Source organism: Salvelinus alpinus, chromosome 5, assembly GCF_045679555.1.
Source record: "Salvelinus alpinus chromosome 5, SLU_Salpinus.1, whole genome shotgun sequence".
Classification (NCBI taxonomy): Eukaryota; Metazoa; Chordata; class Actinopteri; order Salmoniformes; family Salmonidae; genus Salvelinus; species Salvelinus alpinus.
The window spans coordinates 69,658,236-69,682,769 of record NC_092090.1 but is presented as its reverse complement, the minus strand read 5'-3'; the positions used below and the strand labels follow the sequence as shown (position 1 = coordinate 69,682,769).

At 45.7% G+C, this 24,534-nt stretch overlaps 1 protein-coding gene across 1 annotated transcript in view; it reads right to left on the bottom strand.

The window, feature by feature from the left end:
- Nucleotides 1–23,340, bottom strand: part of LOC139575323 (uncharacterized) — a 48,699-nt gene extending 25,359 nt beyond the window's left edge. Inside the window, exons 1-5 of the mRNA XM_071400258.1 lie at nt 23,204–23,340; nt 21,375–21,476; nt 21,198–21,291; nt 16,857–16,951; nt 12,001–12,121 (exon numbers count right to left, since the gene is read on the bottom strand). Of these exons, the coding sequence (XP_071256359.1) occupies nt 12,001–12,121; nt 16,857–16,951; nt 21,198–21,291; nt 21,375–21,476; nt 23,204–23,340 (549 nt within the window). The remainder of the gene's footprint in view (nt 1–12,000; nt 12,122–16,856; nt 16,952–21,197; nt 21,292–21,374; nt 21,477–23,203) is intronic.
- Nucleotides 23,341–24,534: the final 1,194 nt, after the last annotated feature.

The window sequence follows — 24,534 nt, the reverse complement described above, 5'->3', positions numbered from 1 at the left end:
CCTCCGTCTTTTCTTCGCGCTGATGACGGGGATTTGGGCCTTGTCTTGACAAAGCAGTATATCCATCACGTCGGACTCATTAAAGAAAAAAATCTTTGTCCAGTCCGAGATGAGTACTCGCTGTTCTGATGTTCAGAAGCTCTTTTCGGTCATAAGAAACTGTAGCAGCAACATTATGTACACAATTAGCTACAAACAATGCGAAAAAACTAACAAAATAGCACAGTTGGTTAGGAACCCGTACAACGGCAGCCCTCCCCTCTGGCGCCATTATCACCATTACCACTAGATGGTGTCATTTAGTGGTGTAGCGTGGCCGATTTTGAATGCAGCAACTAATCATTCTCAAATTCAATAGACATTAATTAATTGAGTCTATTTACCACATCTGGTTCATGAGAATAATTTTGTATTTTTAAGTATTTTTATCCATTAGCATGTGTTAACGTGCATCTATAGGTACAGTGTGGCCATATTTGAATGCAGAAACAATAAAGAAACCTCAAAACCAAAGAGTGAATCTGACATATGGTTCATGAGGAGAAAATTGTTCCTGACGATTTTGAGCATTAGCGTTACATATGCAAAGACCAAGTTATTAACAGTTTCCTTGTTTTTTGTGATATCAATACCAAATACCGTGTGGTTCATTTTAGGGTTGTCCATGATAGCGATGACAAGTTTCAAGTTGATTGGCCACTGTGGAGTGGATTGACAGTGGTTTGACAAGTAAAATCAGATTTTTTGTTTGTCAATAACTCAGTTGTGTTTTGACCAATCTCTTAGCTTTCTCAAACTATGTTAAGACATGTACCATGGGCCTACATTTCACATTTGGTGTCACTTGGTCTTATGGCTCATGAGAATATTTTTTTTGCCATATTTTAGCATATTAGTGTCTGTGCAAATATGCATCTACTGGTATAGTGTGGCCATCTTTGAATGCATCAAGGTTATTTTCTCAATCTCTTTAGGGAATATTGTGACAAGTCGAAAGACCACATTTGGAGTGAATCTGACTTATAGTCCATGAGTAGATTTGTATGATTATTTTAAGCATTACATACACAAAAAAAGTAAATTGTTAATATTTTCCTTATTTTAAGATATGCCAAACTTAACCTGGTTCATCATGATCATGTGTTAGATTCCCCTAAAAAGTTTCAAGTTGATAGGCCGTGGAATGGATTTACAAAGGATTTAAAAATGGACAAGTAAAATCTGATTAACCTACCCCATATCTTTTCTCAAACTAAATTAAGAGATGTACAATGGCCTACACACCAAATGTTGTGTTATTTGGATTTATGGCCAATGAAAATAAGTTATTCAAAGGTTTGCAAAAATGTCCAAGATGGAGGAAAATCTATCCTGAAGGACCTTATGGGCCCTTGGGGCAAATTTGTTCAGCGTGAGGAATGACACCTACATACAACATTTCAAGTGGTCAAACGGGGCAACCGATATGACGGTTTAAGTGCGATTTTTATTCTCTCATTAGAACAATAAGAAAAAAAGAAAGAAAAAAATCCACAATGCAGCTGCGCTGCTATCAGCAACAGTTTGGGTCTTACGGTGGGTGCCTTTCAGATGTTTAAGCATTGCACTTGTACTATCACTACAGATTACTGTACCTCTATTCCACTTCGCAAAGTTTACATTTCCTTCTCATTTAACTTCTCTAAGTTTTGCCATACTGTACTTCGCTGCTGTCGCTTGCCTTTCTCTGCAATTTTTCTAACTCTTAACGACGATGTTGTAGTTGTGGAGAGTCGAGTTCAAAATGACTCCTTGCATGTGGACTCAGCGTTCACTCCCATTTCTGAGAATCAAGATTCGATTCCTAGCTCTTAAAATGAAGTATTTTGGAACGGAGGATACTAATAAATTGCCATACTTCCGAGAACACTCGCATCTTTTCATAACGAGCTAGCGAGGGACAGAGAGAGGGGAGGGGCACAGTATAGACAAGTCGGCACCAGGCAGACAGTCTGAACCAGGGTCCTTGCCGCGACCAAAAAATGCCGCCCCCACAAAACTAGAATTGCCCCAGTAAGCAAAATAACGTTGAAAAGACGTCTAAAAGACGATTCAGAATTTAGGTTCTGAATGAAAGGTGAAAAGGTATTTTCCGTTTGTTTAAAATACATATTTTTCAGGATGTTGAAAAGGCATCTTTTCTGGACATAGAAAAATACGTATTTTCCAGACGTTGAAATCAGGTTAATTTTCAGTTCTGAATAAAAGTTGAAAATACTTATTTTCCTGATGTTTAAAATACGTATTTACAGTCATTGAAAATATGTATTTTCCAGATGTTGAAATCAGGCTCATTTTTGGTTCTGAATGAAAGTTGAAAATAAGTAATTTACAAACGTCTATGTTTGGGACAAATCAAGGCTGGTCCATACCAGACATAATCTGAACCAAACCAAACATAGAAAAAAAAGCTACGTCTGTTGATGTTGAAATCAAGGCCGGTCTGGACCGCACCAAATCTGAACAAAACATAGACGTCCATGATTGGTTCACCTTGTGAAGATGCTGGAGGAAACAGGTACAAAAGTATCTATATCCACAGTAAAACGAGTCCTATATCGACATAACCTGAAGGCCGCTCAGCAAGGAAGAAGCCATTGCTCCAAAACTGCCATAAAAAAATCCAGACTACAGTTTGCAACTGCACATGGAGACAAAGATCGTACTTTTTGGAGAAATGTCCTCTGGTCTGATTAAACAAAAATAGAACTGTTTGGCCATAATGACCATCGTTATGTTTGGAGGAAAAAGGGGGATGCTTGCAAGCTGAAGAACACCATCCCAACTGTGAAGCACGGGGGTGGCAGCATCATGTTGTGGGGGAGCTTTGCTGCAGGAGGGACTGGTGCACATCACAAAATAGATGGCATCATGAGGTAGGAAAATGATGTGGATATATTAAAGCAACATCTCAAGACACCAGTCAGGAAGTTAAAGCTTGGTCGCAAATGGGTCTTCCAAATGGACAATGACCCCAAGCATACTTACAAAGTTGTGGCAAAATGGCTTAAGGACAACAAAGTCAAGGTATTGGAGTGGCCATCACAAAGCCCTGACCTCAATCCTATAGAAAATTTGTGGGCAGAACTGAAAAAGCGTGTACGAGCAAGGAGGCCTACAAACCTGACTCAGTTACAGCAGCTCTGTCAGGAGGAATGGGCCAAAATTCACCCAACTTATTGTGGGAAGCTTGTGGAAGGCTACCTGAAACATTTGACACAAGTTAAACCATTTAAAGGCAATGCTACTTAAAACGAATTGAGTGTATGTAAACTTCTGACCCACTGGGAATGTGATGAAAGAAATAAAAGCTGAAATAAATAATTCTCTCTACTATTATTCTGACATTTCACATTCTTAAAATAAAGTGGTGATCCTAACTGACCTAAAACAGGGAATTTGTACTCTGATTAAATGTCAGGAATTGTGAAAAACGGAGTTTAAATGTATTTGGCTAAGGTGTATACAAACATCCAACTTCAACTGTATGTGAGAATGCTGTTCATTCTCCTACAGCTTAGCGTTCAACACCGTAGTGCCCTCCAAGCTCGTCATCAAGCTCTGGTCCCTGGGAATGAACACCTTCCCCTGCAACTTTATCCTGGACTTCCTGACGGGCTGACCCCAGGTGGTGAGAGTAGGCAACAACACCTCCGCCACGTTGACCCTCAACACGGGGGCCTCTCAGCAGTTTGTGCTTAGCCCCCTCCTGTACTCCCCGTTTACCCACGACTACGTGGCTATGCACGACTCCAACTCCATCATCAAGTTTGCTGATGACACAACAGTGGTAGGCCTGATCACCAACAGTGATGAGTCAGCCTACAGGGAGGAGGTCAGAGACCTAGCAGTGTGATGCCAGGACAACAACCTCTCCCTCAACGTGAGAAAGACAAAGGACATGATCATGGACTACAGGAAAAGGGCTGAACACGCTCCCATTCACATCGATGGGGCTGTAGTGGAGCGGGTCGAAAGTTTTAAGTTCCTTGGTGTCCACATCACCAACAAACCATCATGGTCCAAACACACCAAGAAAGTTGTGAAGAGGGCACAACAATGCATTTTCCCCCTCAGGAGACTGAAAAGATTTGGCATGGGTCCCCAGATCCTCAAAACGTTCTACAACTGCACCATCGAGAGCATCCTGACCAGTTGCATCACCGCCTGGCATGGCAATTGCTCGACATCCGACCGTAAGGCGCTACAGAGGGTAATGCGTACAGCCCAGCACATCACTGTTGCCAAGCTTGCTGCCATCCAGGACCTATATACTAGGCGGTGTCAGAGGAAGGCCCAAAAAATAATCAAAGTCTCCAGTCACCCAAGTCATAGACTGTTCTCTCTGCTACCGCACTGCAAGCAGTACCGGAGCGCCAAGTCTAGGTCCAAAAGGCACCTTAACAGCTTCTCCCCCAAGCCATGAGACTGCTGAACAATTAATCAAATGGCCACCCTGACTATTTGCATTGACCGGTACCCCCTGTATTTAAAACTTGTTTTTACACTGCCGCTACTTGCTGTTTATTATCTATGCATAGTCACTTTACCCCTACCTACATGTACAAATTACCTTGACTAACCTGTACCCCTGCACATTGATTCGGCACGAGTACCCCATGTATATAGCCTCATTGCTGTTATTTTATCGTGTTACTTTTATTTGAACTTTTTTAAAACTTTAGTTTATTTAGTTAATATTTTCTTAACTCTATTTTATTAAAACTGCGTTGTTGGGCTTGTAAGTAAGCATTTCATGTTAAGGTCTACATCTGTTTTATTCGGCGCAGGTGATACATACAATTTGATTTGATTTGATTATGAGACACAGCTTTCGATTGCCAATAGATGGGCGAAGCGGCAGATTGACGAGGTCGGCATTTTCTGAGTTAAACTGACCGAGACCCACCTCCAACAACACAAAACCTGTAACGTTCGTCATATTCCTCCTCCTCGGACGAGTTAAACAGACCTGAACATGAGAACTACATAAAAACGAAGAACGCACGAACAGGAAAAACGAATGAACGAACGAGACATACCGTGTGGTGCAACAAAACACAGACACAGCGACAATCACCCACAAACAAACAGTGAGAACAGCCTACCTTAATATGGTTCTCAATCAGAGGAAACGTCAAACACCTGCCTCTAATTGAGAACCATATCAGGCAACACATTAACCCAACATAGAAAATAACACATAGACAACCCACCCCAACTCACGCCCTGACCAACTAAATAAATACAAGAAAAAGGAAAAACAGGTCAGGAACGTGACATAACCATAATTAAGGTGCGAACTCCGGGCGCACCAGCATAAAGTCTAGGGGAGGGTCTGGGTGGGCGTCTGTTCACGGTGGCGACTCTGGCGCTGGTCGTGGTCCCCACCCCACCATAGTCAATCCCCTCCTCCGTAGCCTCCTCCAAATTAACCCCACTAGATTAAGGGGCAGCACCGGACTAAGGGGCAGCACCGGACTGAGGGGCAGCACCGGACTGAGGGGCAGCACCGGACTGAGGGGCAGCACCGGACTGAGGGGCAGCACCGGACTGAGGGGCAGCACCGGACTGAGGGGCAGCACCGGACTGAAAGGCAACACCGGAATGAGGGGCAGCTCCGGAATGAGGGGCAGCTCCGGACTGAGGGGCAGCACCGGACTGAGGGACGGATCCTGGCTGGCTGGCTCTGGCGGATCCTGGCTGGCCGGCTCTGGCGGATCCTGGCTGGCCGGCTCTGGCGGATCCTGGCTGGCCGGCTCTGGCGGATCCTGGCTGGCCGGCTCTGGCGGATCCTGGCTGGCCGGCTCTGGCGGATCCTGGCTGGCCGGCTCTGGCTGGTCCTGGCTGGACGGCTCTGGCTGGTCCTGGCTGGACGGCTCTGGCTGGTCCTGGCTGGACGGCTCTGGCTGGTCCTGGCTGGCGGCTCTGGCTGGTCCTGGCTGGACGGCGGCTCTGGCTGGTCCTGGCTGGACGGCTCTGGCTGCTCATGGCTGGCTGGCGGCTCTGGCTGCTCATGGCTGGCTGGCTCTGGCAGCTCCTGGCTGGCTGGCGGCCCTGGCGGATCCTGGCTGGCTGGCGGCTCTGGCAGCTCCTGACTGGCTGGCGGCTCTGGCAGCTCCTGACTGGCTGGCGGCTCTGGCAGCTCCTGACTGGCTGGCGGCTGTGGCAGCTCCTGACTGACGGACGGCTGTGGCAGCTCCTGACTGACGAACGGCTCTGATGGCTCGGGACAGACGGGCGGCTCTAATGGCTCGGGACAGACGGATGGCTCAGATGGCGCTGGGCAGACGGATGGCTCAGATGGCGCTGGGCAGACGGATGGCTCAGATGGCGCTGGGCAGACGGATGGCTCAGATGGCGCTGGGCAGACGGATGGCTCAGATGGCGCTGGGCAGACGGATGGCTCAGATGGCGCTGGGCAGACGGATGGCTCAGATGGCGCTGGGCAGACGGATGGCTCAGATGGAGCTGGGCAGAACGATGGCTCAGATGGAGCTGGGCAGACGGATGGCTCAGACGGCGCTGGGCAGACGAGCAGTGCAGGCGGCGTTGGGCAGACGGCCGACTCTGACCTGCTGAGGCGCACAGTAGGCCTGGTGCGTGGTGCCGGAACTGGTGGTACTGGACTGGAGACACGCACCTCAAGGCTAGTGCGGGGAGCAGGAACAGGGCACACTGAATTCTCGAGGCGCACTATAGGCCTGGTGCGTGGTGCCGGAACTGGAGGTACTGGGCTGGAGACACGCACCACAGGGAGAGTGCATGGAGGAGGAACAGGGCTCTGGAGACGCACTGGAAGCCTGGTGCGTGGTGTAGGCACTGGTGGTACTGGGCTGGGGCGGGAAGGTGGCACCGGATATACCGGACCATGCAGGCGTACTGGCTCCCTTGAGCACCGAGCCTGCCCAACCTTACCTGGTTGTATGCTCCCCGTAGCCCGACCAGTGCGGGGAGGTGGAATAACCCGCACTGGGCTGTGTAGGCGAACCGGGGACACCATGCGTAAGGCTGGTGCCATGTACACCGGCCCAAGGAGACGTACTGGAGGCCAGATATGTTGAGCCGGCTTCATGGCACTTGGCTCAATGCTCAATCTAGCCCTGCCAGTGCGGGGAGGTGGAATAACCCGCACCGGGCTATGCACACGTACAGGAGACACCGTGCGCTCTACTGCATAACACGGTGTCTCGCTCTCCACGGTAAGCTCGGGGAGTTGGCGCAGGTCTCCTACCTGACTTCGCCACACTCCCTTTTAGCCCCCCCCAAGAAATTTTGGGCCTTGACTCTCCGGCTTCCAGCCTCGCTTACGTGCTGCCTCCTCATACCACCGCTCCTGGGCTTTCGCTGCCTCCTTCTCCTCCCGAGAGCGGCGATTCTCTCCAACCTTAGCCCAGGGTCCTTTTCCCTTCAAAATTTCCTCCCATGTCCAGGAGTCCTGTGTAATTGGCCGCTGCTGTCGCTGCTGCCCGTTACCCCGCTGCTTGATCCTTTGTTGGTGGGTGATTCTGTAACGTTCGTCATATTCCTCGGACGAGGACGAGGAGGAGCATGGATCGGACCAACACGCAGCGAGGTATGTAGACATAATACATTTAATTGAACAGACAAACACTGACACGAAATACACTTGAATAAACTATAAAACAACAAACGACGTTAAACAGACCTGAACATGAGAACTACATAAAAACGAAGAACGCACGAACAGGAAAAACGAATGAACGAACGAGACATACCGTGTGGTGCAACAAAACACAGACACAGCGACAATCACCCACAAACAAACAGTGAGAACAGCCTACCTTAATATGGTTCTCAATCAGAGGAAACGTCAAACACCTGCCTCTAATTGAGAACCATATCAGGCAACACATTAACCCAACATAGAAAATAACACATAGACAACCCACCCCAACTCACGCCCTGACCAACTAAATAAATACAAGAAAAAGGAAAAACAGGTCAGGAACGTGACAAAACCTCACATAATTTTCTGAAAAACATGTACAGACACAAACTTAAAACCACTGATCATGACAATGGGGTGAAACTCCCGGACAACAGTTGTGATTGTCCATTCATATTATCCATTTTACTTTGACCTGTCCTGTTTTTAGGATATGTTGTTTCTTAACATGACAGCTACTTTTTATTTTTGATTGAGCACCCTTTAGGTTAGGCTATTTGATCGGAGAAACCTGTAAAAAGTGTCCGTCTCATTACATTGTCATACATTTTATCTCCAGCCTGTAGGCTACAGAAAAGGCCACACACTCTTTCTACCATATCCTATATCTGCTACATGATTTATGATACATCTCTCCAACAGCACTCTGGAGAGGCGCGCTGGGAATGGACAAGCTAAATATTTTGCGCCCCTGCCTTTGACAAAGTGGGGTCTGCTTATCAAAGGGCGGCATCAGCGCTCACATAAAAAAATGATTTACCACTGGTTGAGAGCAATTGTCAATGTTTTTCGGAAAATTATGTGAGGTTTTGTGTTGTTGGAGGTGGGTCTCGGTCAGTTTAACTCAGAAAATGCCGACCTCGTCAATCTGCCGCTCGGCCCATCTATTGGCAATCGAAAGCTGTGTCTCATAATCAAATCAAATCAAATTGTATTTATCACCTGCGCCGAATAAAACAGATGTAGACCTTAACGTGAAATGCTTACTTACAAGCCCAACAACGCAGTTTTAATAAAATAGAGAATAAACTAAAGTTTAAAAAAAGTTCAAATAAAAGTAACAGGATAAAATAACAGCAATGAGGCTATATACATGGGGTACTTGTACCGAGTCAATGTGCAGGGGTACAGGTTAGTCAAGGTAATTTGTACATGTAGGTAGGGGTAAAGTGACTATGCATAGATAATAAACAGCAAGTAGCGGCAGTGTAAAAACAAGTTTTAAATACAGGGGGTACCGGTCAATGCAAATAGTCAGGGTGGCCATTTGATTAATTGTTCAGCAGTCTCATGGCTTGGGGGAGAAGCTGTTAAGGTGCCTTTTGGACCTAGACTTGGCGCTCCGGTACTGCTTGCAATGCGGTAGCAGAGAGAACAGTCTATGACTTGGGTGACTGGAGACGTTGATTATTTTTTGGGCCTTCCTCTGACACCGCCTAGTATATAGGTCCTGGATGGCAGCAAGCTTGGCAACAGTGATGTACTGGGCTGTACGCACTACCCTCTGTAGCACCTTATGGTCGGATGTCGAGCAATTGCCATACCAGGCGGTGATGCAACTGGCCAGGATGCTCTCGATGGTGCAGTTGTAGAACGTTTTGAGGATCTGGGGACCCATGCCAAATCTTTTCAGTCTCCTGAGGGGGAAAAGGTGTTGTTGTGCCCTCTTCACAACTTTCTTGGTGTGTTCGGACCATGATAGTTTGTTGGTGATGTGGACACCAAGGAACTTAAAACTTCCGACCCGCTCCACTACAGCCCCATCGATGTGAATGGGAGCGTGTTCGGCCCTTCTTTTCCTGTAGTCCACGATCATCTCCTTTGTCTTTCTCACGTTGAGGGAGAGGTTGTTGTCCTGGCATCACACTGCTAGGTCTCTGACCTCCTCCCTGTAGGCTGACTCATCGCTGTTGGTGATCAGGCCTAACACTGTTGTGTCATCAGCAAACTTGATGATGGAGTTGGAGTCGTGCGTAGCCACGTAGTCGTGGGTAAACAGGGAGTACAGGAGGGGGCTAAGCACAAACTGCTGAGAGGCCCCTGTGTTGAGGGTCAACGTAGCGGAGGTGTTGTTGCCTACTCTCACCACCTGGGGTCAGCCCGTCAGGAAGTCCAGGATAAAGTTGCAGGGGAAGGTGTTCATTCCCTGGGACCAGAGCTTGATGACGAGCTTGGAGGGCACTACGGTGCTTAACGCTAAGCTGTAGTAGAATGAACAGCATTCTCACATAGAGTTGAAGTTGGATGTTTATATACACCTTAGCCAAATATATTTAAACTCAGTTTTTCACAATTCCTGACATTTAATCCTAGTACAAATCCCCTGTTTTAGGTCAGTTAGGATCACCACTTTATTTTAAGAATGTGAAATGTCAGAATAATAGTAGAGAGAATTATTTATTTAAGCTTTTATTTCTTTCATCACATTCCCAGTGGGTCAGAAGTTTACATACACTCAATTCGTTTTAAGTAGCACTGCCTTTAAATTGTTTAACTTGTGTCAAACGTTTCGGGTAGCCTTCCACAAGCTTCCCACAATAAGTTGGGTGAATTTTGGCCCATTCCTCCTGACAGAGCTGCTGTAACTGAGTCAGGTTTGTAGGCCTCCTTGCTCGTACACGCTTTTTCAGTTCTGCCCACAAATTTTCTATAGGATTGAGGTCAGGGCTTTGTGATGGCCACTCCAATACCTTGACTTTGTTGTCCTTAAGCCATTTTGCCACAACTTTGTAAGTATGCTTGGGGTCATTGTCCATTTGGAAGACCCATTTGCGGCCAAGCTTTAACTTCCTGACTGGTGTCTTGAGATGTTGCTTTAATATATCCACATAATTTTCCTACCTCATAATGCCATCTATTTGTGAAGTGCACCAGTCCCTCCTGCAGCAAAGCACCCCCACAACATGATGCTGCCACCCCCGTGCTTCACGGTTGGGATGTTGTTCTTCGGCTTGCAAGCATCCCCCTTTTTCCTCCAAACATAACAATGGTCATTATGGCCAAACAGTTCTATTTTTGTTTCATCAGACCAGAGGACATTTCTCCAAAAAGTACGATCTTTGTCTCCATGTGCAGTTGCAAACTGTAGTCTGGCTTTTTTTATGGCAGTTTTGGAGCAGTGGCTTCTTCCTTGCTGAGCGGCCTTTCAGGTTATGTCGATATAGGACTCGTTTTACTGTGGATATAGATACTTTTGTACCTGTTTCCTCCAGCATCTTTACAAGGGCCTTTGCTGTTGTTCTGGGATTGATTTGAACTTTTTCTCACGAAAGTATGTTCATCTCTAGGAGATAGAACGGGTCTCCTTCCTGAGCGGTATGACGGCTGCGTGGTCCCATGGTGTTTATATTTACGTACTATTGTTTGTACAGATGAATGTGGTACCTTCAGGCGTTTGGAAATTGCTCCCAAGGATGAACCAGACATGTTGAGGTCTACAATCTTTTTCTGAGGGCTTGGATGATTTCTTTTGATTTCCCCATGATGTCAAGCAAAGAGGCACTGAGTTTGAAGGTAGGCCTTGAAAAACATCCACAGGTACACCTCCAATTGACTCAAATGATGTCAATTAGACTATCAAAAACTTCTAAAGTCATGACATAATTTTCTGGAATTTTCCAAGCTGTTTAAAGGCACAGTCAACTTAGTGTATGTACATTTCTGACCCACTGGAATTGTGATACAGTGAATTATAAGTGAAATAATCGGTCTGTAAACAATTGTTAGAAAAGTGACTTGTGTAATGCACACAGTAGATGTCCTAACCGACTTGCCAAAACTATAGTTTGTTAACAAGAAATTCATGGAGTGGTTGAAAAACAAGTTTTAATGACTCCAACCTAAGTGTATGTAAACTTCCGACTTCAACTGTTGGTATTTCTGTTGTCCAGGTGGGAGAGGGCACTGTGGAATGCAATTGAGATTGCATCGCCTGTAGATCTTTTGGGGCAGGAAGCAAATTGGACTGGGTCTAGGGCCCTCATGTGCGGCTTGGCATTCCTTTTGTGGAAGCGTGCATAAAATGCATTGAGTTCATATGATGAAGAGTTATCGTTGGGCATATCACAGCTCGGTCTTCCTTTGTAATCTGACATGCGTCAAGTGTCAGAGCCGGTGTAATAGGATTCCACCTTGTTCCTATAGTGTACTTTTTCCTGTTTGATCGCTCTGCGGAGGTCGTAGCGGGACTTCTTGTTTGTGTCCTCAGCCGTAGCGGGATGCGTTCGTGTCCTCAGCCTTAGCCACGGGGTGTGTGTGTAAGAATAACACACCTTCCTCAGGTCTCCTCCTTGGGAGTACTCCATGGCCAGTAGATGCAGATCGTTGATGCCTAAGGAGGACTGCAGTCCTTCAGGAATCTCCCTCGCTGCTACCACACTTACATGGTCCAGTCTGAGAGAAAGAGAGAGAGAGAGAGAGAGAGAGAGAGAGAGAGAGAAGGGAGGAGAGACAGTTATGTACTGTTACATAACTCTACAATGTATAAATGTGTTTTTAATTGTCGCAGAATGAACTGTCCTAAAACTGTCTAAACCTGTAAAAACCCTAAGGACTTAATTGGTTCCAGATTCTACAGGCAAAACAATAACATTGGAACATTATGAACAATACCACTGTATAATGTTTAACTATCAAACTGTACTTAATATGGAACAATAACACTGTATAATGTTTAACTCTAGTACTACACTGTACCTAATATGCAAGTGGTTAGGCAGTACAGATGATAGTAATCATTAGGATAACAAATAGTCATGAGGTCATCATCGGTCAGCAGAGAATATACAGTCAGTGTGTGTTTTAGTCACATAATCGTAGTCTGAGAAATAACTGATTGCTAACCCGAACACGATCAGAATATCCTAACAACCCATTCACCATTGGAAACTGTAACACAGTAAAGTGAAAAATGTATAACTGGACATGGAAAGCATCTCCCTCTTCTCCGTAGTGGCTGTAAGGTTAGCCAGGGGCGAGAGTAGATTTAATGTCTTCCTACAGTATGATTCTTTCTTAATTTCTTCTTCTATGGTATATGTGCAGTACCTCATAAGTGTGCACACGCTTGCGCATGCAATAACATTTTTGGGGGGCCTAAACATAGAATTACATATAGAATTCCTATTAATTTAATACATTCTCTGTGGGCCTAATAGTAAAGATTTATCGTTTAACTTTGAAAATGTATTACCTTTCAGTGTGACAAAAACATAACCACCCAGCTATCACATAACGTTCTGAGAACCATATGTTTCTTAGAGCTTGTTGAGCGCGGGGTTGTCCTATGGTTATTTTGCATACAACCTTCCCACAACTTTCTGGGAATGGTGCAGGATAGTTGCTTGGCTTTGAAAAATTATGAGCACATGGAACTTTACAAAAAAACAAACATTATTTTTTACTTTAACAGAACATTTCCTAAAAGTTAAAAAATGGTCACACTTACATTTTGGTAATGTTCTAGGGACGTTTTCCAACTGATTTGGCTTTGGAAATGCTCTCAAAACGTTCAGAGAACATTAAGAAAACATTTTCTTCTGTGGGAATTTCAGTACTACAGCATAACGTTTTCTACAGGTTTCTTCATGTTTCTATTTAAAGTCATGTTCTCAGAACATTACAAAAACTTTCCATAAAAACACAAGAAAACATTAGTAACGTTCTAAGAATGTTATTTAAAAACATATACTGTACATTCCGTTCTCAGCGTCAACAAAACTCTCTCTATCCTCTATTAGTGTGTTCAGGTGTGTTGGCCGCACCCACTAATTGGCCACACCTGATCTTAATGAGTGTTTATTTCCTTTGAAATGGGGTCTGTTTGAATAGACTAAAATGAAGAGCTTTGCGTGAGTTAAAAAAACATGACATGCTAGCTTCATCCTGGTGGTGTTGTGGGCTAATTCCATTGATAGAGAACAGAAGATTGTAGATTTGAATCTCACTGATGTCGTGCCACAGTAAAAAAAGAAATGTGTTTGCACGATTAATGCCTAAGCAAAGTAATTTACATGTGTCCTATCTGTGCTTGGACTTCAAAACAGTTAACCTAAGATAGCAGTGTTATTAAAGTCTTAATGAAACGTTAAGGAAGTTATTCAAAACTTCCAAAGAACCTTTACATTTCGTTCAAAACATTCACAACAATTAGAGAATGTTCTCAGAACGTGTTTTAAATACCTTCAAATAATCTTAATTTCTGTTTTCAGAACATTAATAAAACCTCCCAGGAAAACTTTCAGGGAACAATAGTAAAATGTTCTCAGAACCTCCCTGCAACCTAAAAATGTACATTCCCAGAACAGGCGGTGTTATTAAAAGTAACATTGCCTGTGTAATTAAAAGTCTTAATAAAACATTCAGTGAAAGTTTTAAGGAAGTTATTCAAAAACCTCCAAATAACCTTTACATTTCCTTCAAAACATTCACAACATTTAGAGAATGTTCTCAGAACCGTATTTAATTACCTTCAAATAACCTATACATTTTGTTCTCAGAACATCAATAAAACCTCCCAGGAAAACTTTCAGGGAACCATAGTAAAACGTTCTTAGAACCTCTGCAAGTTCCCTTTAACCTACACATTTGGAGTGTTTTCATGTCCATTCGCTAATTTCTCATGCAGGTGACATGATGTAATGATAAATAATAGTGTAATAGCCTAAAGGTTTCTTGGCATCTTTTTTAAAATTCCTGTGATAGGCTCATGTTCAACCAGTACGGTGTAGCCTACCCCCACTATTTATTTCACCCCTGAGGTTAGCTTGACGTACGCTGGGCAGTGTGTGTGAAGTTATTGGGGTGTATGATATCGTGTGTATGAGGTATTATAATGTATCTGTGAAAGTGTGACTCAATCAAAGGCTTTCATGCCACACACACACAAAACCTGAACCTGAAGCTGACTTTGGCTCAACATTGAAGGGCTGATTAAGAAAAATGTATTATATTCTAATAAGGCAAATATTTACGTTGTACAGTTGACCTTGGCTGCAAATCTGATGTTATTACATTGATACGATAGCAACCTGGGTTTATACTCTGCATGGACAAAGTTATGACAATGTGTGCGTGTGTGTGTGTGTTTGTGTGCATGTGTGTTAGTGTGTGTAAGTGTGTGTGTGTGTGTGTGTCCTGAGGTTTAGCAGTACGTGGGTGCAGGAGAGGGTTGTGGTTGAGACCAAGTCTGTCTGACAACAACACAGTCGTTAAAGCATGACCTGAAAACAAGAAAGCCTCACACCCATTCTCTCTCTCACAAACACACAAAAGCACACTTACAAATTACCTCTCCACACCCACACCCATATTGACACCAAGAATTAGTCCCCCCCGCCTACACATTAAATCCGACACCGACCAGAAATAATTGTCACACCCCCACACACACTGCCACTCGCCAACAAGCTACCACTGGCACCAAAGCGAAGACGATCCTATGCCAAATGACCAACACAGAACCCACATACTGAAATAGCCACAGCTTTCAGGTCATTTTACTACTGCAGAAGCTAAAAATAGCTGTGTCGTAGTTTTTTTCCCTGCCCCATTGTGGACCGCAATAAAACTAATTAGGGAACATAACAAGTCAGAATGTCATCAGAGAATCATGGAATGTGCCATGACATCTTATGTGGCCTGAAAGATGCAAGATTTCCGGAAAGTTTCCATCTAATCTAAGTGATGCTGTGAGTAATTTAGGCTCCTAGTGGGATTTGGTAAAAATATGGTAATAAATCTAATCTGTCAGGTTCAAAGTGTCATATTCCTATCATACTCTACTCCATAGCTACCCCTAGATCTGATGCAAACAGATACACTACATTACTAAAAGTATGTGGACACCTGTTTGTGGAACATCTCATTCCAAAATCATGGGCATTAATATGGAGTTGGTTCACCCTTTTCTGCTATAACAGCCTCCAATCTTCTGGGAAGGCTTTCCACTAGATGTTGGAACATTGCTGCAGGGACTTGCTTCCATTCAGCTACAAGAGCGTTAGTGAGGTCGGGGACTGATGTTGGGTTGATTAGGCCTGGCTCGCAGTCGGCGTTCCAATTCATCCTAAAGGTGTTCGATGGGGTTGAGATCAGGGCTCTGTGCAGGACAGTCAAGTTCTTCCACACCGATCTTGACAAACCATTTCTTTATGAACCTTGCTTTGTGCACGGGGGCATTGTCATGCTGAAACAGGAAAGGGCCTTTTCCAAATTGTTGCCACAAGGTTGGAAGCCCAGAATCGTCTAGAATGTCATTGTATGCTGTAGTTCACTGGAACTAAGGGGCTTAGCCCAGACCATGAAAAACAGCCCCAGGCCGTTATTTCTCCTCTACCAAACTTTTCAGTTGGCACTATGCATTCGGGCAGGTAGTGTACTCCTGGCATCTGCCAAACCCAGATTTGTCCATCGGACTGACAAGATGGTGAAGCGGGGTTCATCACTCCAGAGAACGCTTTTCCACTGCTCCAGAGTCCAATGGGGGTGAGTTTTACACCACTCCAGCCAATTATTGGCATTGCGCATGGTGATCTTAGGCTTGTGTGTGGCTGCTTGGCCTTGGAAACCCATTTCATGAAGCTTCCGACGAGTTCCTCTGCTGACGTTTGGAACTCAGTAGTGAGTGTTGCAACCAAGGACAGCCAAGTTTTAACTCGCTACGTGCTTCAGCACTTGCCGGTCCCTTTTCTGTGAGCTTGTGTGGCCTACCACTTTGCAGCTGAGCCGTTGTTTCTCCTTCGACGTTTCAACTTCACAACAACAGCACTTACAGTTGACCGGGGCAGCTCTAGCAGGGCGGAAATTTGACTAAATGACTTGTTGGAAACGTGGCATCCTATGACGGTGCCACTTTAAAAGTCACTGAGCTCTTCAGTAAGGCCATTCTACTGCCAATGTTTGTCTATGGGGATTGCATGGCTGTGTGCTCGATTTTATACACCTGTCAGCAACGTGTGTGGCTGAAATAGCCGAATCCACTAATTTGAAGGGGTGTCCACATACTTTTGTGTATCTAGTGTAGGTCTACAGCTCCCCTAAACCCATCGTAAAGCTAGGTGACGCCAATACCATATTGCTAACACCTATGCAAGTCCCTCGAGATAGGTAAGAAAAAAATTGTTTTCACCTCATCGTGATCTGTATCTCCAGACACCAGCGCTCTCTGTTCCTCTCACTCAGCTCCTGATGACAATGCTTAATGGCTATCTGCTCCTCTGTGTTCTACACAACAACACACACATAGGATTAGACACAGACACACACACACACACACACACACACACACACACACACACACACACACACACACACACACACACACACACACACACACACACACACACACACACACACACACACACACACACACACACACACACACACACACACACACACACACACACAATTAAAACACATAACAATACATACAGTAAACACACAGAAAGAGACAGGTCTGACATAAAGCCTGTCTGAAGTATAATAGCCACATAAATCAAATTAACACTTAAATTATGAGCAACACATAATGAGCTGCACGACCTGTTCTCATCACTTATTTTGGGTATTACGATGGCCTCATCAACAATACAGGAAGTAACGGATGGCATCATCACCAATGATTCAGGAAGTAGCAGATGTCCCATTAAAACAATGCCAGTGGGAGGGGCTGGCAGCGCCCTCAAGCTCTTCCCTCCGTGTCATTTCCACTTCCTATGACCCACCAAGTTACGTGGAAGTAACACTGATGGTTACTGTACATGTCGTGTTTACCCTGTCTTTTCTACGGAGGTGCATTTTCTAACCACAAATGCATTTTTAACATGAATCATCAACCCCCACCTTGCCCTTAACCTTCAGTTAAGGACATTGATCATGTAGCCTACTTCCTCATTCAGCTCTAATGCTTGGTATCCGTTCTAGCTAACTGGCGACTACCCTGATTGGTTACAGGATGAGTGAGTGTTCTACAAACAGTGTCATCAGTCCCCAGAGAAAAGGATCACGGCCTACACTGGGCCAAAATACAGCCAGCACACAGACATGGCGCGCCAGGAGTGGAGTGAGCAGTTGTGGACAATAAGCAATGGAGACTATAGACTGAAAGGTGGCTGAAGGGCCAGAGCATGAGATCCAGGAAAAGGAAGTTAATGTATGTGAGCATTAGACCTTTCTCTCTGACTCCTAAATGGTCCTTTATATAACGTCACTACTCAGGTAGATCCAATGACCTTCCTCTCTCTGTGGTCTCTGAGGAGCTCATCAAATCAAATCAAATATTAATGCCCACATACATTAACTTCCTTTTCATAACTCTTATAATATTAAATGACAACAAATCATGTTAAGCATCAGCCAGCATAGGGATTTGATACCATACTTACAGGCACTGTCATTACCACTGACCTACATAGTTGGTGGGGGTCCACACAGTACTACCACTGTGCCCTCTAAGCTGAATTCACTTGAGACTACACTAAGCAGCATTTCCAGTAAATGAAGTGGTGCAGACAGACAGACAGACAATGCACAGACAGTGGAGGGAAGGGCTAACTGAATGGGTGTGGACCAGTTCCCATGGTGTGATCTATAATACTGTACATCTACGTCCCTCTCATCCTGTGACTAGGTGTGATGTCATAGGCCAGCAAGGATGTAGAGCTCTATGGGCCGGGTGAAAGGATAAAGCTGAGTGCATTTCCTGTAAGTTAAATTTAAAGCATTCACCCCATGTAGAGAGGGAATGAGGGAGTGCAGCAGCATAGCTTGTAGGCTATCTGATGACAGTAAGAACCATAAAGGTTTATGCCATCACTGAGGCAGCTCATACATGACTATTAGCCTATCATGTATATAGTTCTAAGCATGCCTGCTAGCACACAGTATCAGTATCAAAGCCAATGACGAATTTTCAAACTACCGTTTACGCACATGTGTTCTGGCTCTGGCCCAACCAATCAGTTTTTCTGAACCAATCAGACAGCCCCAAATGTGTTCGCATTCAGATCCAGACTCATTTCAGAGAAGAAACTAATGTCTGTGGTCATGGCGTTTGCCAGCACAGACCCATCATTGCCAGCAAAGATGTTGAAATTGTCAGCACCTACAATCCAAGTATTTTAAAATCCTTTTATTGCTGTTGCTAGGGAGAGTAAATCCAGACTGGAAGATACCTGGGGACAATTCTTGACAACAAGCTGCAATGGGACAAGAACTCAAAGGCCATTCACTCATAGGCCCAAACTCTCAGTTGTCAACATCAAAGAAGTTCTGTTTTCTTAGGAGGAAAAGTCTCTGCTGGGTCTTTGAGTGAATGGCCTTTGAGTTCTCCTCCCATTGCAGCTTGCTGTCAAGAATTGTCCCCAGTTATCTGGGTTTACTCTCCCTAGCAACAGCACTAAGAGGATTTTAAAATACTTGGATTGCTTTCAAATGTCTAATCAAAGCCTTACAGACCCCTAGGTCACATCACATAATACATCAGGACCAAGATCAAGCGGAAAAGTCTTTACACTTGAGTTTCCTAAGCACGTTTGTCATGAGACATTGGGCGGCACCCCAAAGAGACATCGGGCACCCCTAAGTGAATGTATAATTTGAACACTGGGGTTTTCAATATAAGTTTGGTTCAGGCACTGTGTGCAATAGTTTACTCTCCCTACAATCCTGATGAGAAATACAGTACAGTACAAACAGTGGCTTAGGGTAAAATTATTTTCCTCTCGCAAACACACCTGTGTTGTGAGCAAACTTACTAAAACAAAGGTGTCTATGGAATTGGGTGCTCATCGGGGTAAACATGTAGTCCAAAAAATAAAGTATGAGGGATGGCATCTCCCATAAAGAAAGGATTTACAATGCATGGTGTACTTATTTGCATTTTAAAAAACGTGCAGTTTTTTTGGAAGATACCACCATAAGGTCTTAGCACCTCTTGGACCAATAGTGATCTTACTATAGGCCTGCATAAGTAGGCCCTATTAGGCCAATCCCTGCTTGGCACAGTGGAATGTCATAATAACGGAAAATTAGGGTACATTTTCTACTTGGAAATTACCCTACACTCTTAGAAAAAAGGGTTCCAAAATGGTTCGTCGGCTGTCCCCATAGGAGAACTGTTTTTGGTTTCAGGTAAAACCCCTTTTGGTTCCAGGTAGAACCCTTTTGGGTTCCATGTAGAACCCTCTGTGGAAAGGGTTTTACATGGAACCCAAAACAGTTCTACTTGGAACCACAACAGCCTGCTCTCATAGACTAGACGTAACATAGTAAACGTACATCCGGGACACTCAAATTATGTGAAGTTTGGTGTGGTTACATAAGACAGAAGATTCCTGTTGAAATTGCTTTTGCTGTGGCTGAAGGATAGAATTTAAGCATGGAGAGGCCATAGATAGACAGACTTGTAAATTGGGCTAAGGAACAGAAGTTGGGTGTTGGAGAAACAATGCAGCGGATGATGGTTATGGACAGCGAGGAAGAAGGAGAAGAGTGTAGTGGGAAGATGTATGTTGAGGAAGAATGGTGCCAGACATGATAAAGAAAAATCTGGACCAGTAGGACTGACATTTTTGGAGAAAGTGGACGCTTGCCTTTTGGCAGATCCATTTGTGGTTTCAGGGTGGATGACAAAGGAGTTGGGTGCAATTGAATCAGTGACGGTAACCTGTAGTGGACTTGTGATATTTGTTTGTGTTTCTTCTGACCAGACTGAGCAGGCACTCCTTGTAACGCAACTTGGGTCAAGATCTGTTTCTTGCTTTGCCCTAAGTAAAAGGGCACCATTGAAAGGAGTGATTTCTGGGGTAGCGTTAAGTGTGGAGGTGGAGCGATTGAAGTTGAAAATTCCTGGTGTTTGTGACGCCCGCCGTTTGGTTTGACGCAGACCCGATGGGGATCATGGTGAAACAAAGGAGTCACTGTCAGTCCTTTTGAGTCCGAGTCTCGACCAGATAAAGTAATGTTAGGATATATCAGTTATCCTGTTAGAGGGTTTGTGCAGAATCCACTGCACTGTTTCAGGTGCAACATTTATGGTCATGTTGCAGTAGTGTGTAGGAGGGAGATTCTAAGATGTGGGAAGTGTGCAGGTGGGCATGGGATAGAGGATTGTGTAGTTTCCGTGGATAAAGTTGTGTGTCAACTGTAGTGATGCTCATGTTGCTGGGGATCGGAAGAGTCCAGTGCGAGAGAGGCAGGTTGAAGTGGCCAGATTCAGAGTAGTGCAGAAGGTGTCATATGCTGAGGCAGTGAATAAAGTAGAGGAGGATGGGTCAAGTGTGAGGGATCCTGAGAGGATCCCAGTGAGTAGATTTGTTTTATGTTTTTATATATATATATATAGTACTTTTTACCCCTTTTTCGTGATATCCAATTGGTAGTTACAGTCTTGTCCCATCGCTGCAACTCCCGTATGGACTCGGGAGAGGCGAAGGTCGAGACCAATGTGTACTCCTAAACATGACCTTGCCAAGCCGCACTGCTTCTTGACACACTCCTCACTTAACCCAGAAGCCAGCCGCACCAATGTGTCGGAGGAAACACCGTCCAACTGGCGACTGTGCCTGCGCCCGGCCCACCACAAGAGTCACTAGAGTGCGATGGGACAAGGACATCCCGGCCAGCCAAACCCTCCCCTAACCCGAACCAATAGTGCGCCACCTTATGGTTCTCCCGGTCGCGGTCAGCTACGACACAGCCCAGGATCAAACCCGGATCTGTAGTGACGCCTCTAGCACTGCGATGCACTCTGGAGGCCCAAGAGTCATAGATTTGTGCCAGCACAGAGGGATAGGGCAACAAGTGATTTATGCTTCAGTAACATGCTGACCAGACCGGACACGTCGCGTGCGCGAGCGTCGCAAAATAAATGTAGAAATCCATGTTATTCAATTATTGCACCCACACTGCTTGCGCGCGCCAACGAGCGTCTGCGACACCAAGGGCTAAAATAGATGTTGTTCCTATTTCTGACGCAGATTTCGCTGCAAGTCCTGCCTCTCCCATCTCCTCATTGGTTTATAGAAGCAGGTACCCACGTGCCATCTCCTCATTGGTTTATAGAAGCAGGTACCCACGTGCCATCTCCTCATTGGTTATACCCACGTGGGTGATAGAAAGACGAACTGTTTCGTGTAGTCGTGGTAGTCGTGGTAATACAATGAAAGTAATACAATGAAAGTTTAGATGCGATCACCATATAATTTAAACGATGAAAAAGCCTGGATGGAGGAGATATGACTAGAAACGATTCGGTTGGCCGTTTTATGTGTGGATTAATTGTCGGAGTAGAGATCCTTGTGCATTTCAGGTAAAATAACAACTCAATGTTTATATCCCAGGACAAATTAGCTAGCAACAGCAAGCTAGCTAAATAGGACAAATTAACGTTAGCTAGCAAGTGCAAGCTAACTAGCTCAATTACCATACATGTTTAATGCTTTTCGACCTGTCCCCAAATTAATGTCATTGGTTCAGAGTTTGTTTTGATATTTTAACCTGCGTGTCTTGATCGCGTTTGGTGTGGGGGGGCAAAATAAATGTATGCACGATAGCGCATGATGACGCACGTGCGCAGCCAGTTTGGGCAAGGTGTAAGGTTAGCTTTGTAGCGTTCAAAGCAATGGTTATCAACTGTACCGCAGAAATGGAACGTCACAGAAAATGGATGTTGAGGTGGGCAGCTGCAGATAATTTTTTCATTTTAGGAACAGGAATAATGAAGGAGAATTTAATGTAGGTAGGCCATGACTGGCCTTACGCTCCAGTGCAGTAGATGGAGGTGTTTGCACCTTAAAGTTGGATGCGATCCACCAATCCAATCCCAAAGAAAAAGAAGAAGGGTGTCTAGCAACCCAAAGGTTGCGTGTTCGAATCTCATCCCCAGTGCTTGACTTGGGAAAAAAGAAGTTAGGCGCTGTCTTTTTCCAAGACGGTCCATTAGATTATGTTCACCGAAATTCACAAATTACATTATGCTATAGAGACCTCTGATTATTCAATGGTAAGGGTTCATAGACATTTTCAATGACTTCTGTAAGGTCCTGTAACGCTCGTCGTCAGAAGGAGTGGACCAAAGCGCAGCGTGGTAAGTGTTCATGATTTTATTTAATAATATCAAAAACACTTGAACAAAGTAACAAAACGAAAAGTGAACAGTTCTGTCAGGTGCAGACACTAAACAGAAAATAACTACCCAAAAATGAAAGAGGGAAAAAGGACTGCCTAAGTATGATTCCCAATCAGAGACAACGATAGACAGCTGCCTCTGATTGGGAACCACACTCGGCCAAAAACAAAGAAATAGAAAACATAGAAATAAAGAAACTAGAATGCCCACCCTAGTCACACCCTGGCCTAACCAAAATAGTGTATAAAACCTCTCTATGGCCAGGGCGTGACAGTACCCCCCAAAGGTGCAGACTCCGGCCACAAAACCTGACTCTAAAGGGGAGGGTCCGGGTGGGCATCCCTTACGGCGGCGGTTCTGATGCGGGACGCAGACCTCCCTCCGCCCGCAGATGCCTCCGCTTTGGTGGCGGCTCTGGTGCATGGACCTTCACTGGAGGAACCGGGCCGTGGACATTCACTGGAGGAACCGGGCCGCGGATCATCGCCGGAGGAACCAGACCACCAATCGTCGCCGGAGGCTCCGGACTGTGGCCCGTCGTTGGAGGTTCCGGACTGTGGCCCGTCGTTGGAGGTTCCGGACTGGGAATTGTCGCCGGAAGCTCTGGACTGGGAACTGTCGCCGGAAGCTCTGGACTGGGAACTGTCGCCGGAAGCTCTGGACTGGGAACTGTCGCCGGAAGCTCTGGACTGTGGAGGCGCACTGGAGACTTGATGCGTGGGACCGGTACCGGTGGCACCGGGCTAATGACACGCACCTCAGGGCGAGTGCGGGGAAGAGGTACAGGACGTACTGGATTGTGGATGCGCACTGGAGGCCTGATGCGTGGGACCGGTACAGGTGGCACCGGGCTGATGACACGCACCTCAGGGCGAGTGCGGAGAGGAGGCACAGGACGTACTGGACTGTGGAGGCGCACTGGATACCTGATGCGTGGGACCGGTACAGGTGGCACCGGGCTGATGACACGCACCTCAGGGCGAGTGCGGAGAGGAGGCACAGGACGTACTGGACTATGGAGGCGTACTGGAGGTCTAGAGCGCAGAGCTGGCACCACTCGTCCTGGCTGGATACACCCCTTAGCCCGGCAAGTGCGGGGAGCTGGAACAGGCCGCACTGGGCTTTGCTGGCGAACCGGGGACACCGTGCGTAGAGCCGGCGCAGGATAACCTGGGCCGAAGAGACGCACCGGAGACCAGGAACGCTGAGCCGGCACAATCCGTCCTGGCTGAATGCCCACTCTAGCACGGCCACTGCGGGGAACTTGCACAGAGCGCACCGGGCTGTGGATGCGCACTGAAGGCATGGTGCGCAGACCCGAATAGTCTGGTGCTTGACCGGTCACTCGCTCCCCACGGTAAGCACGAGGAGTTGGCTCAGGTCTGAACCCTGACTCTGCCACTCTCCTCGTGTGCCACCCCCAAAAAAATATTTTTGGAGCTTCCTCTCGGGTTTCCGTGCTAGCCGTGTCCCCTTGTATCGTCGCCGTTCCTCTTTCGCTGTTTCCACCTGTTTCCATGGCAGGGTCTTGTGCCCTGCCGTAACCTCCTCCCAGGTCCAGGATGTCCTCCATTTTCTTTTCTCCTGGGCCCAGGATCCCTGTTCCTCTTGAACACGCTGCTTGGTCCTTTTTTGGTGGGTAGTTCTGTAATGCTCGTCGTCAGAAGGAGTGGACCAA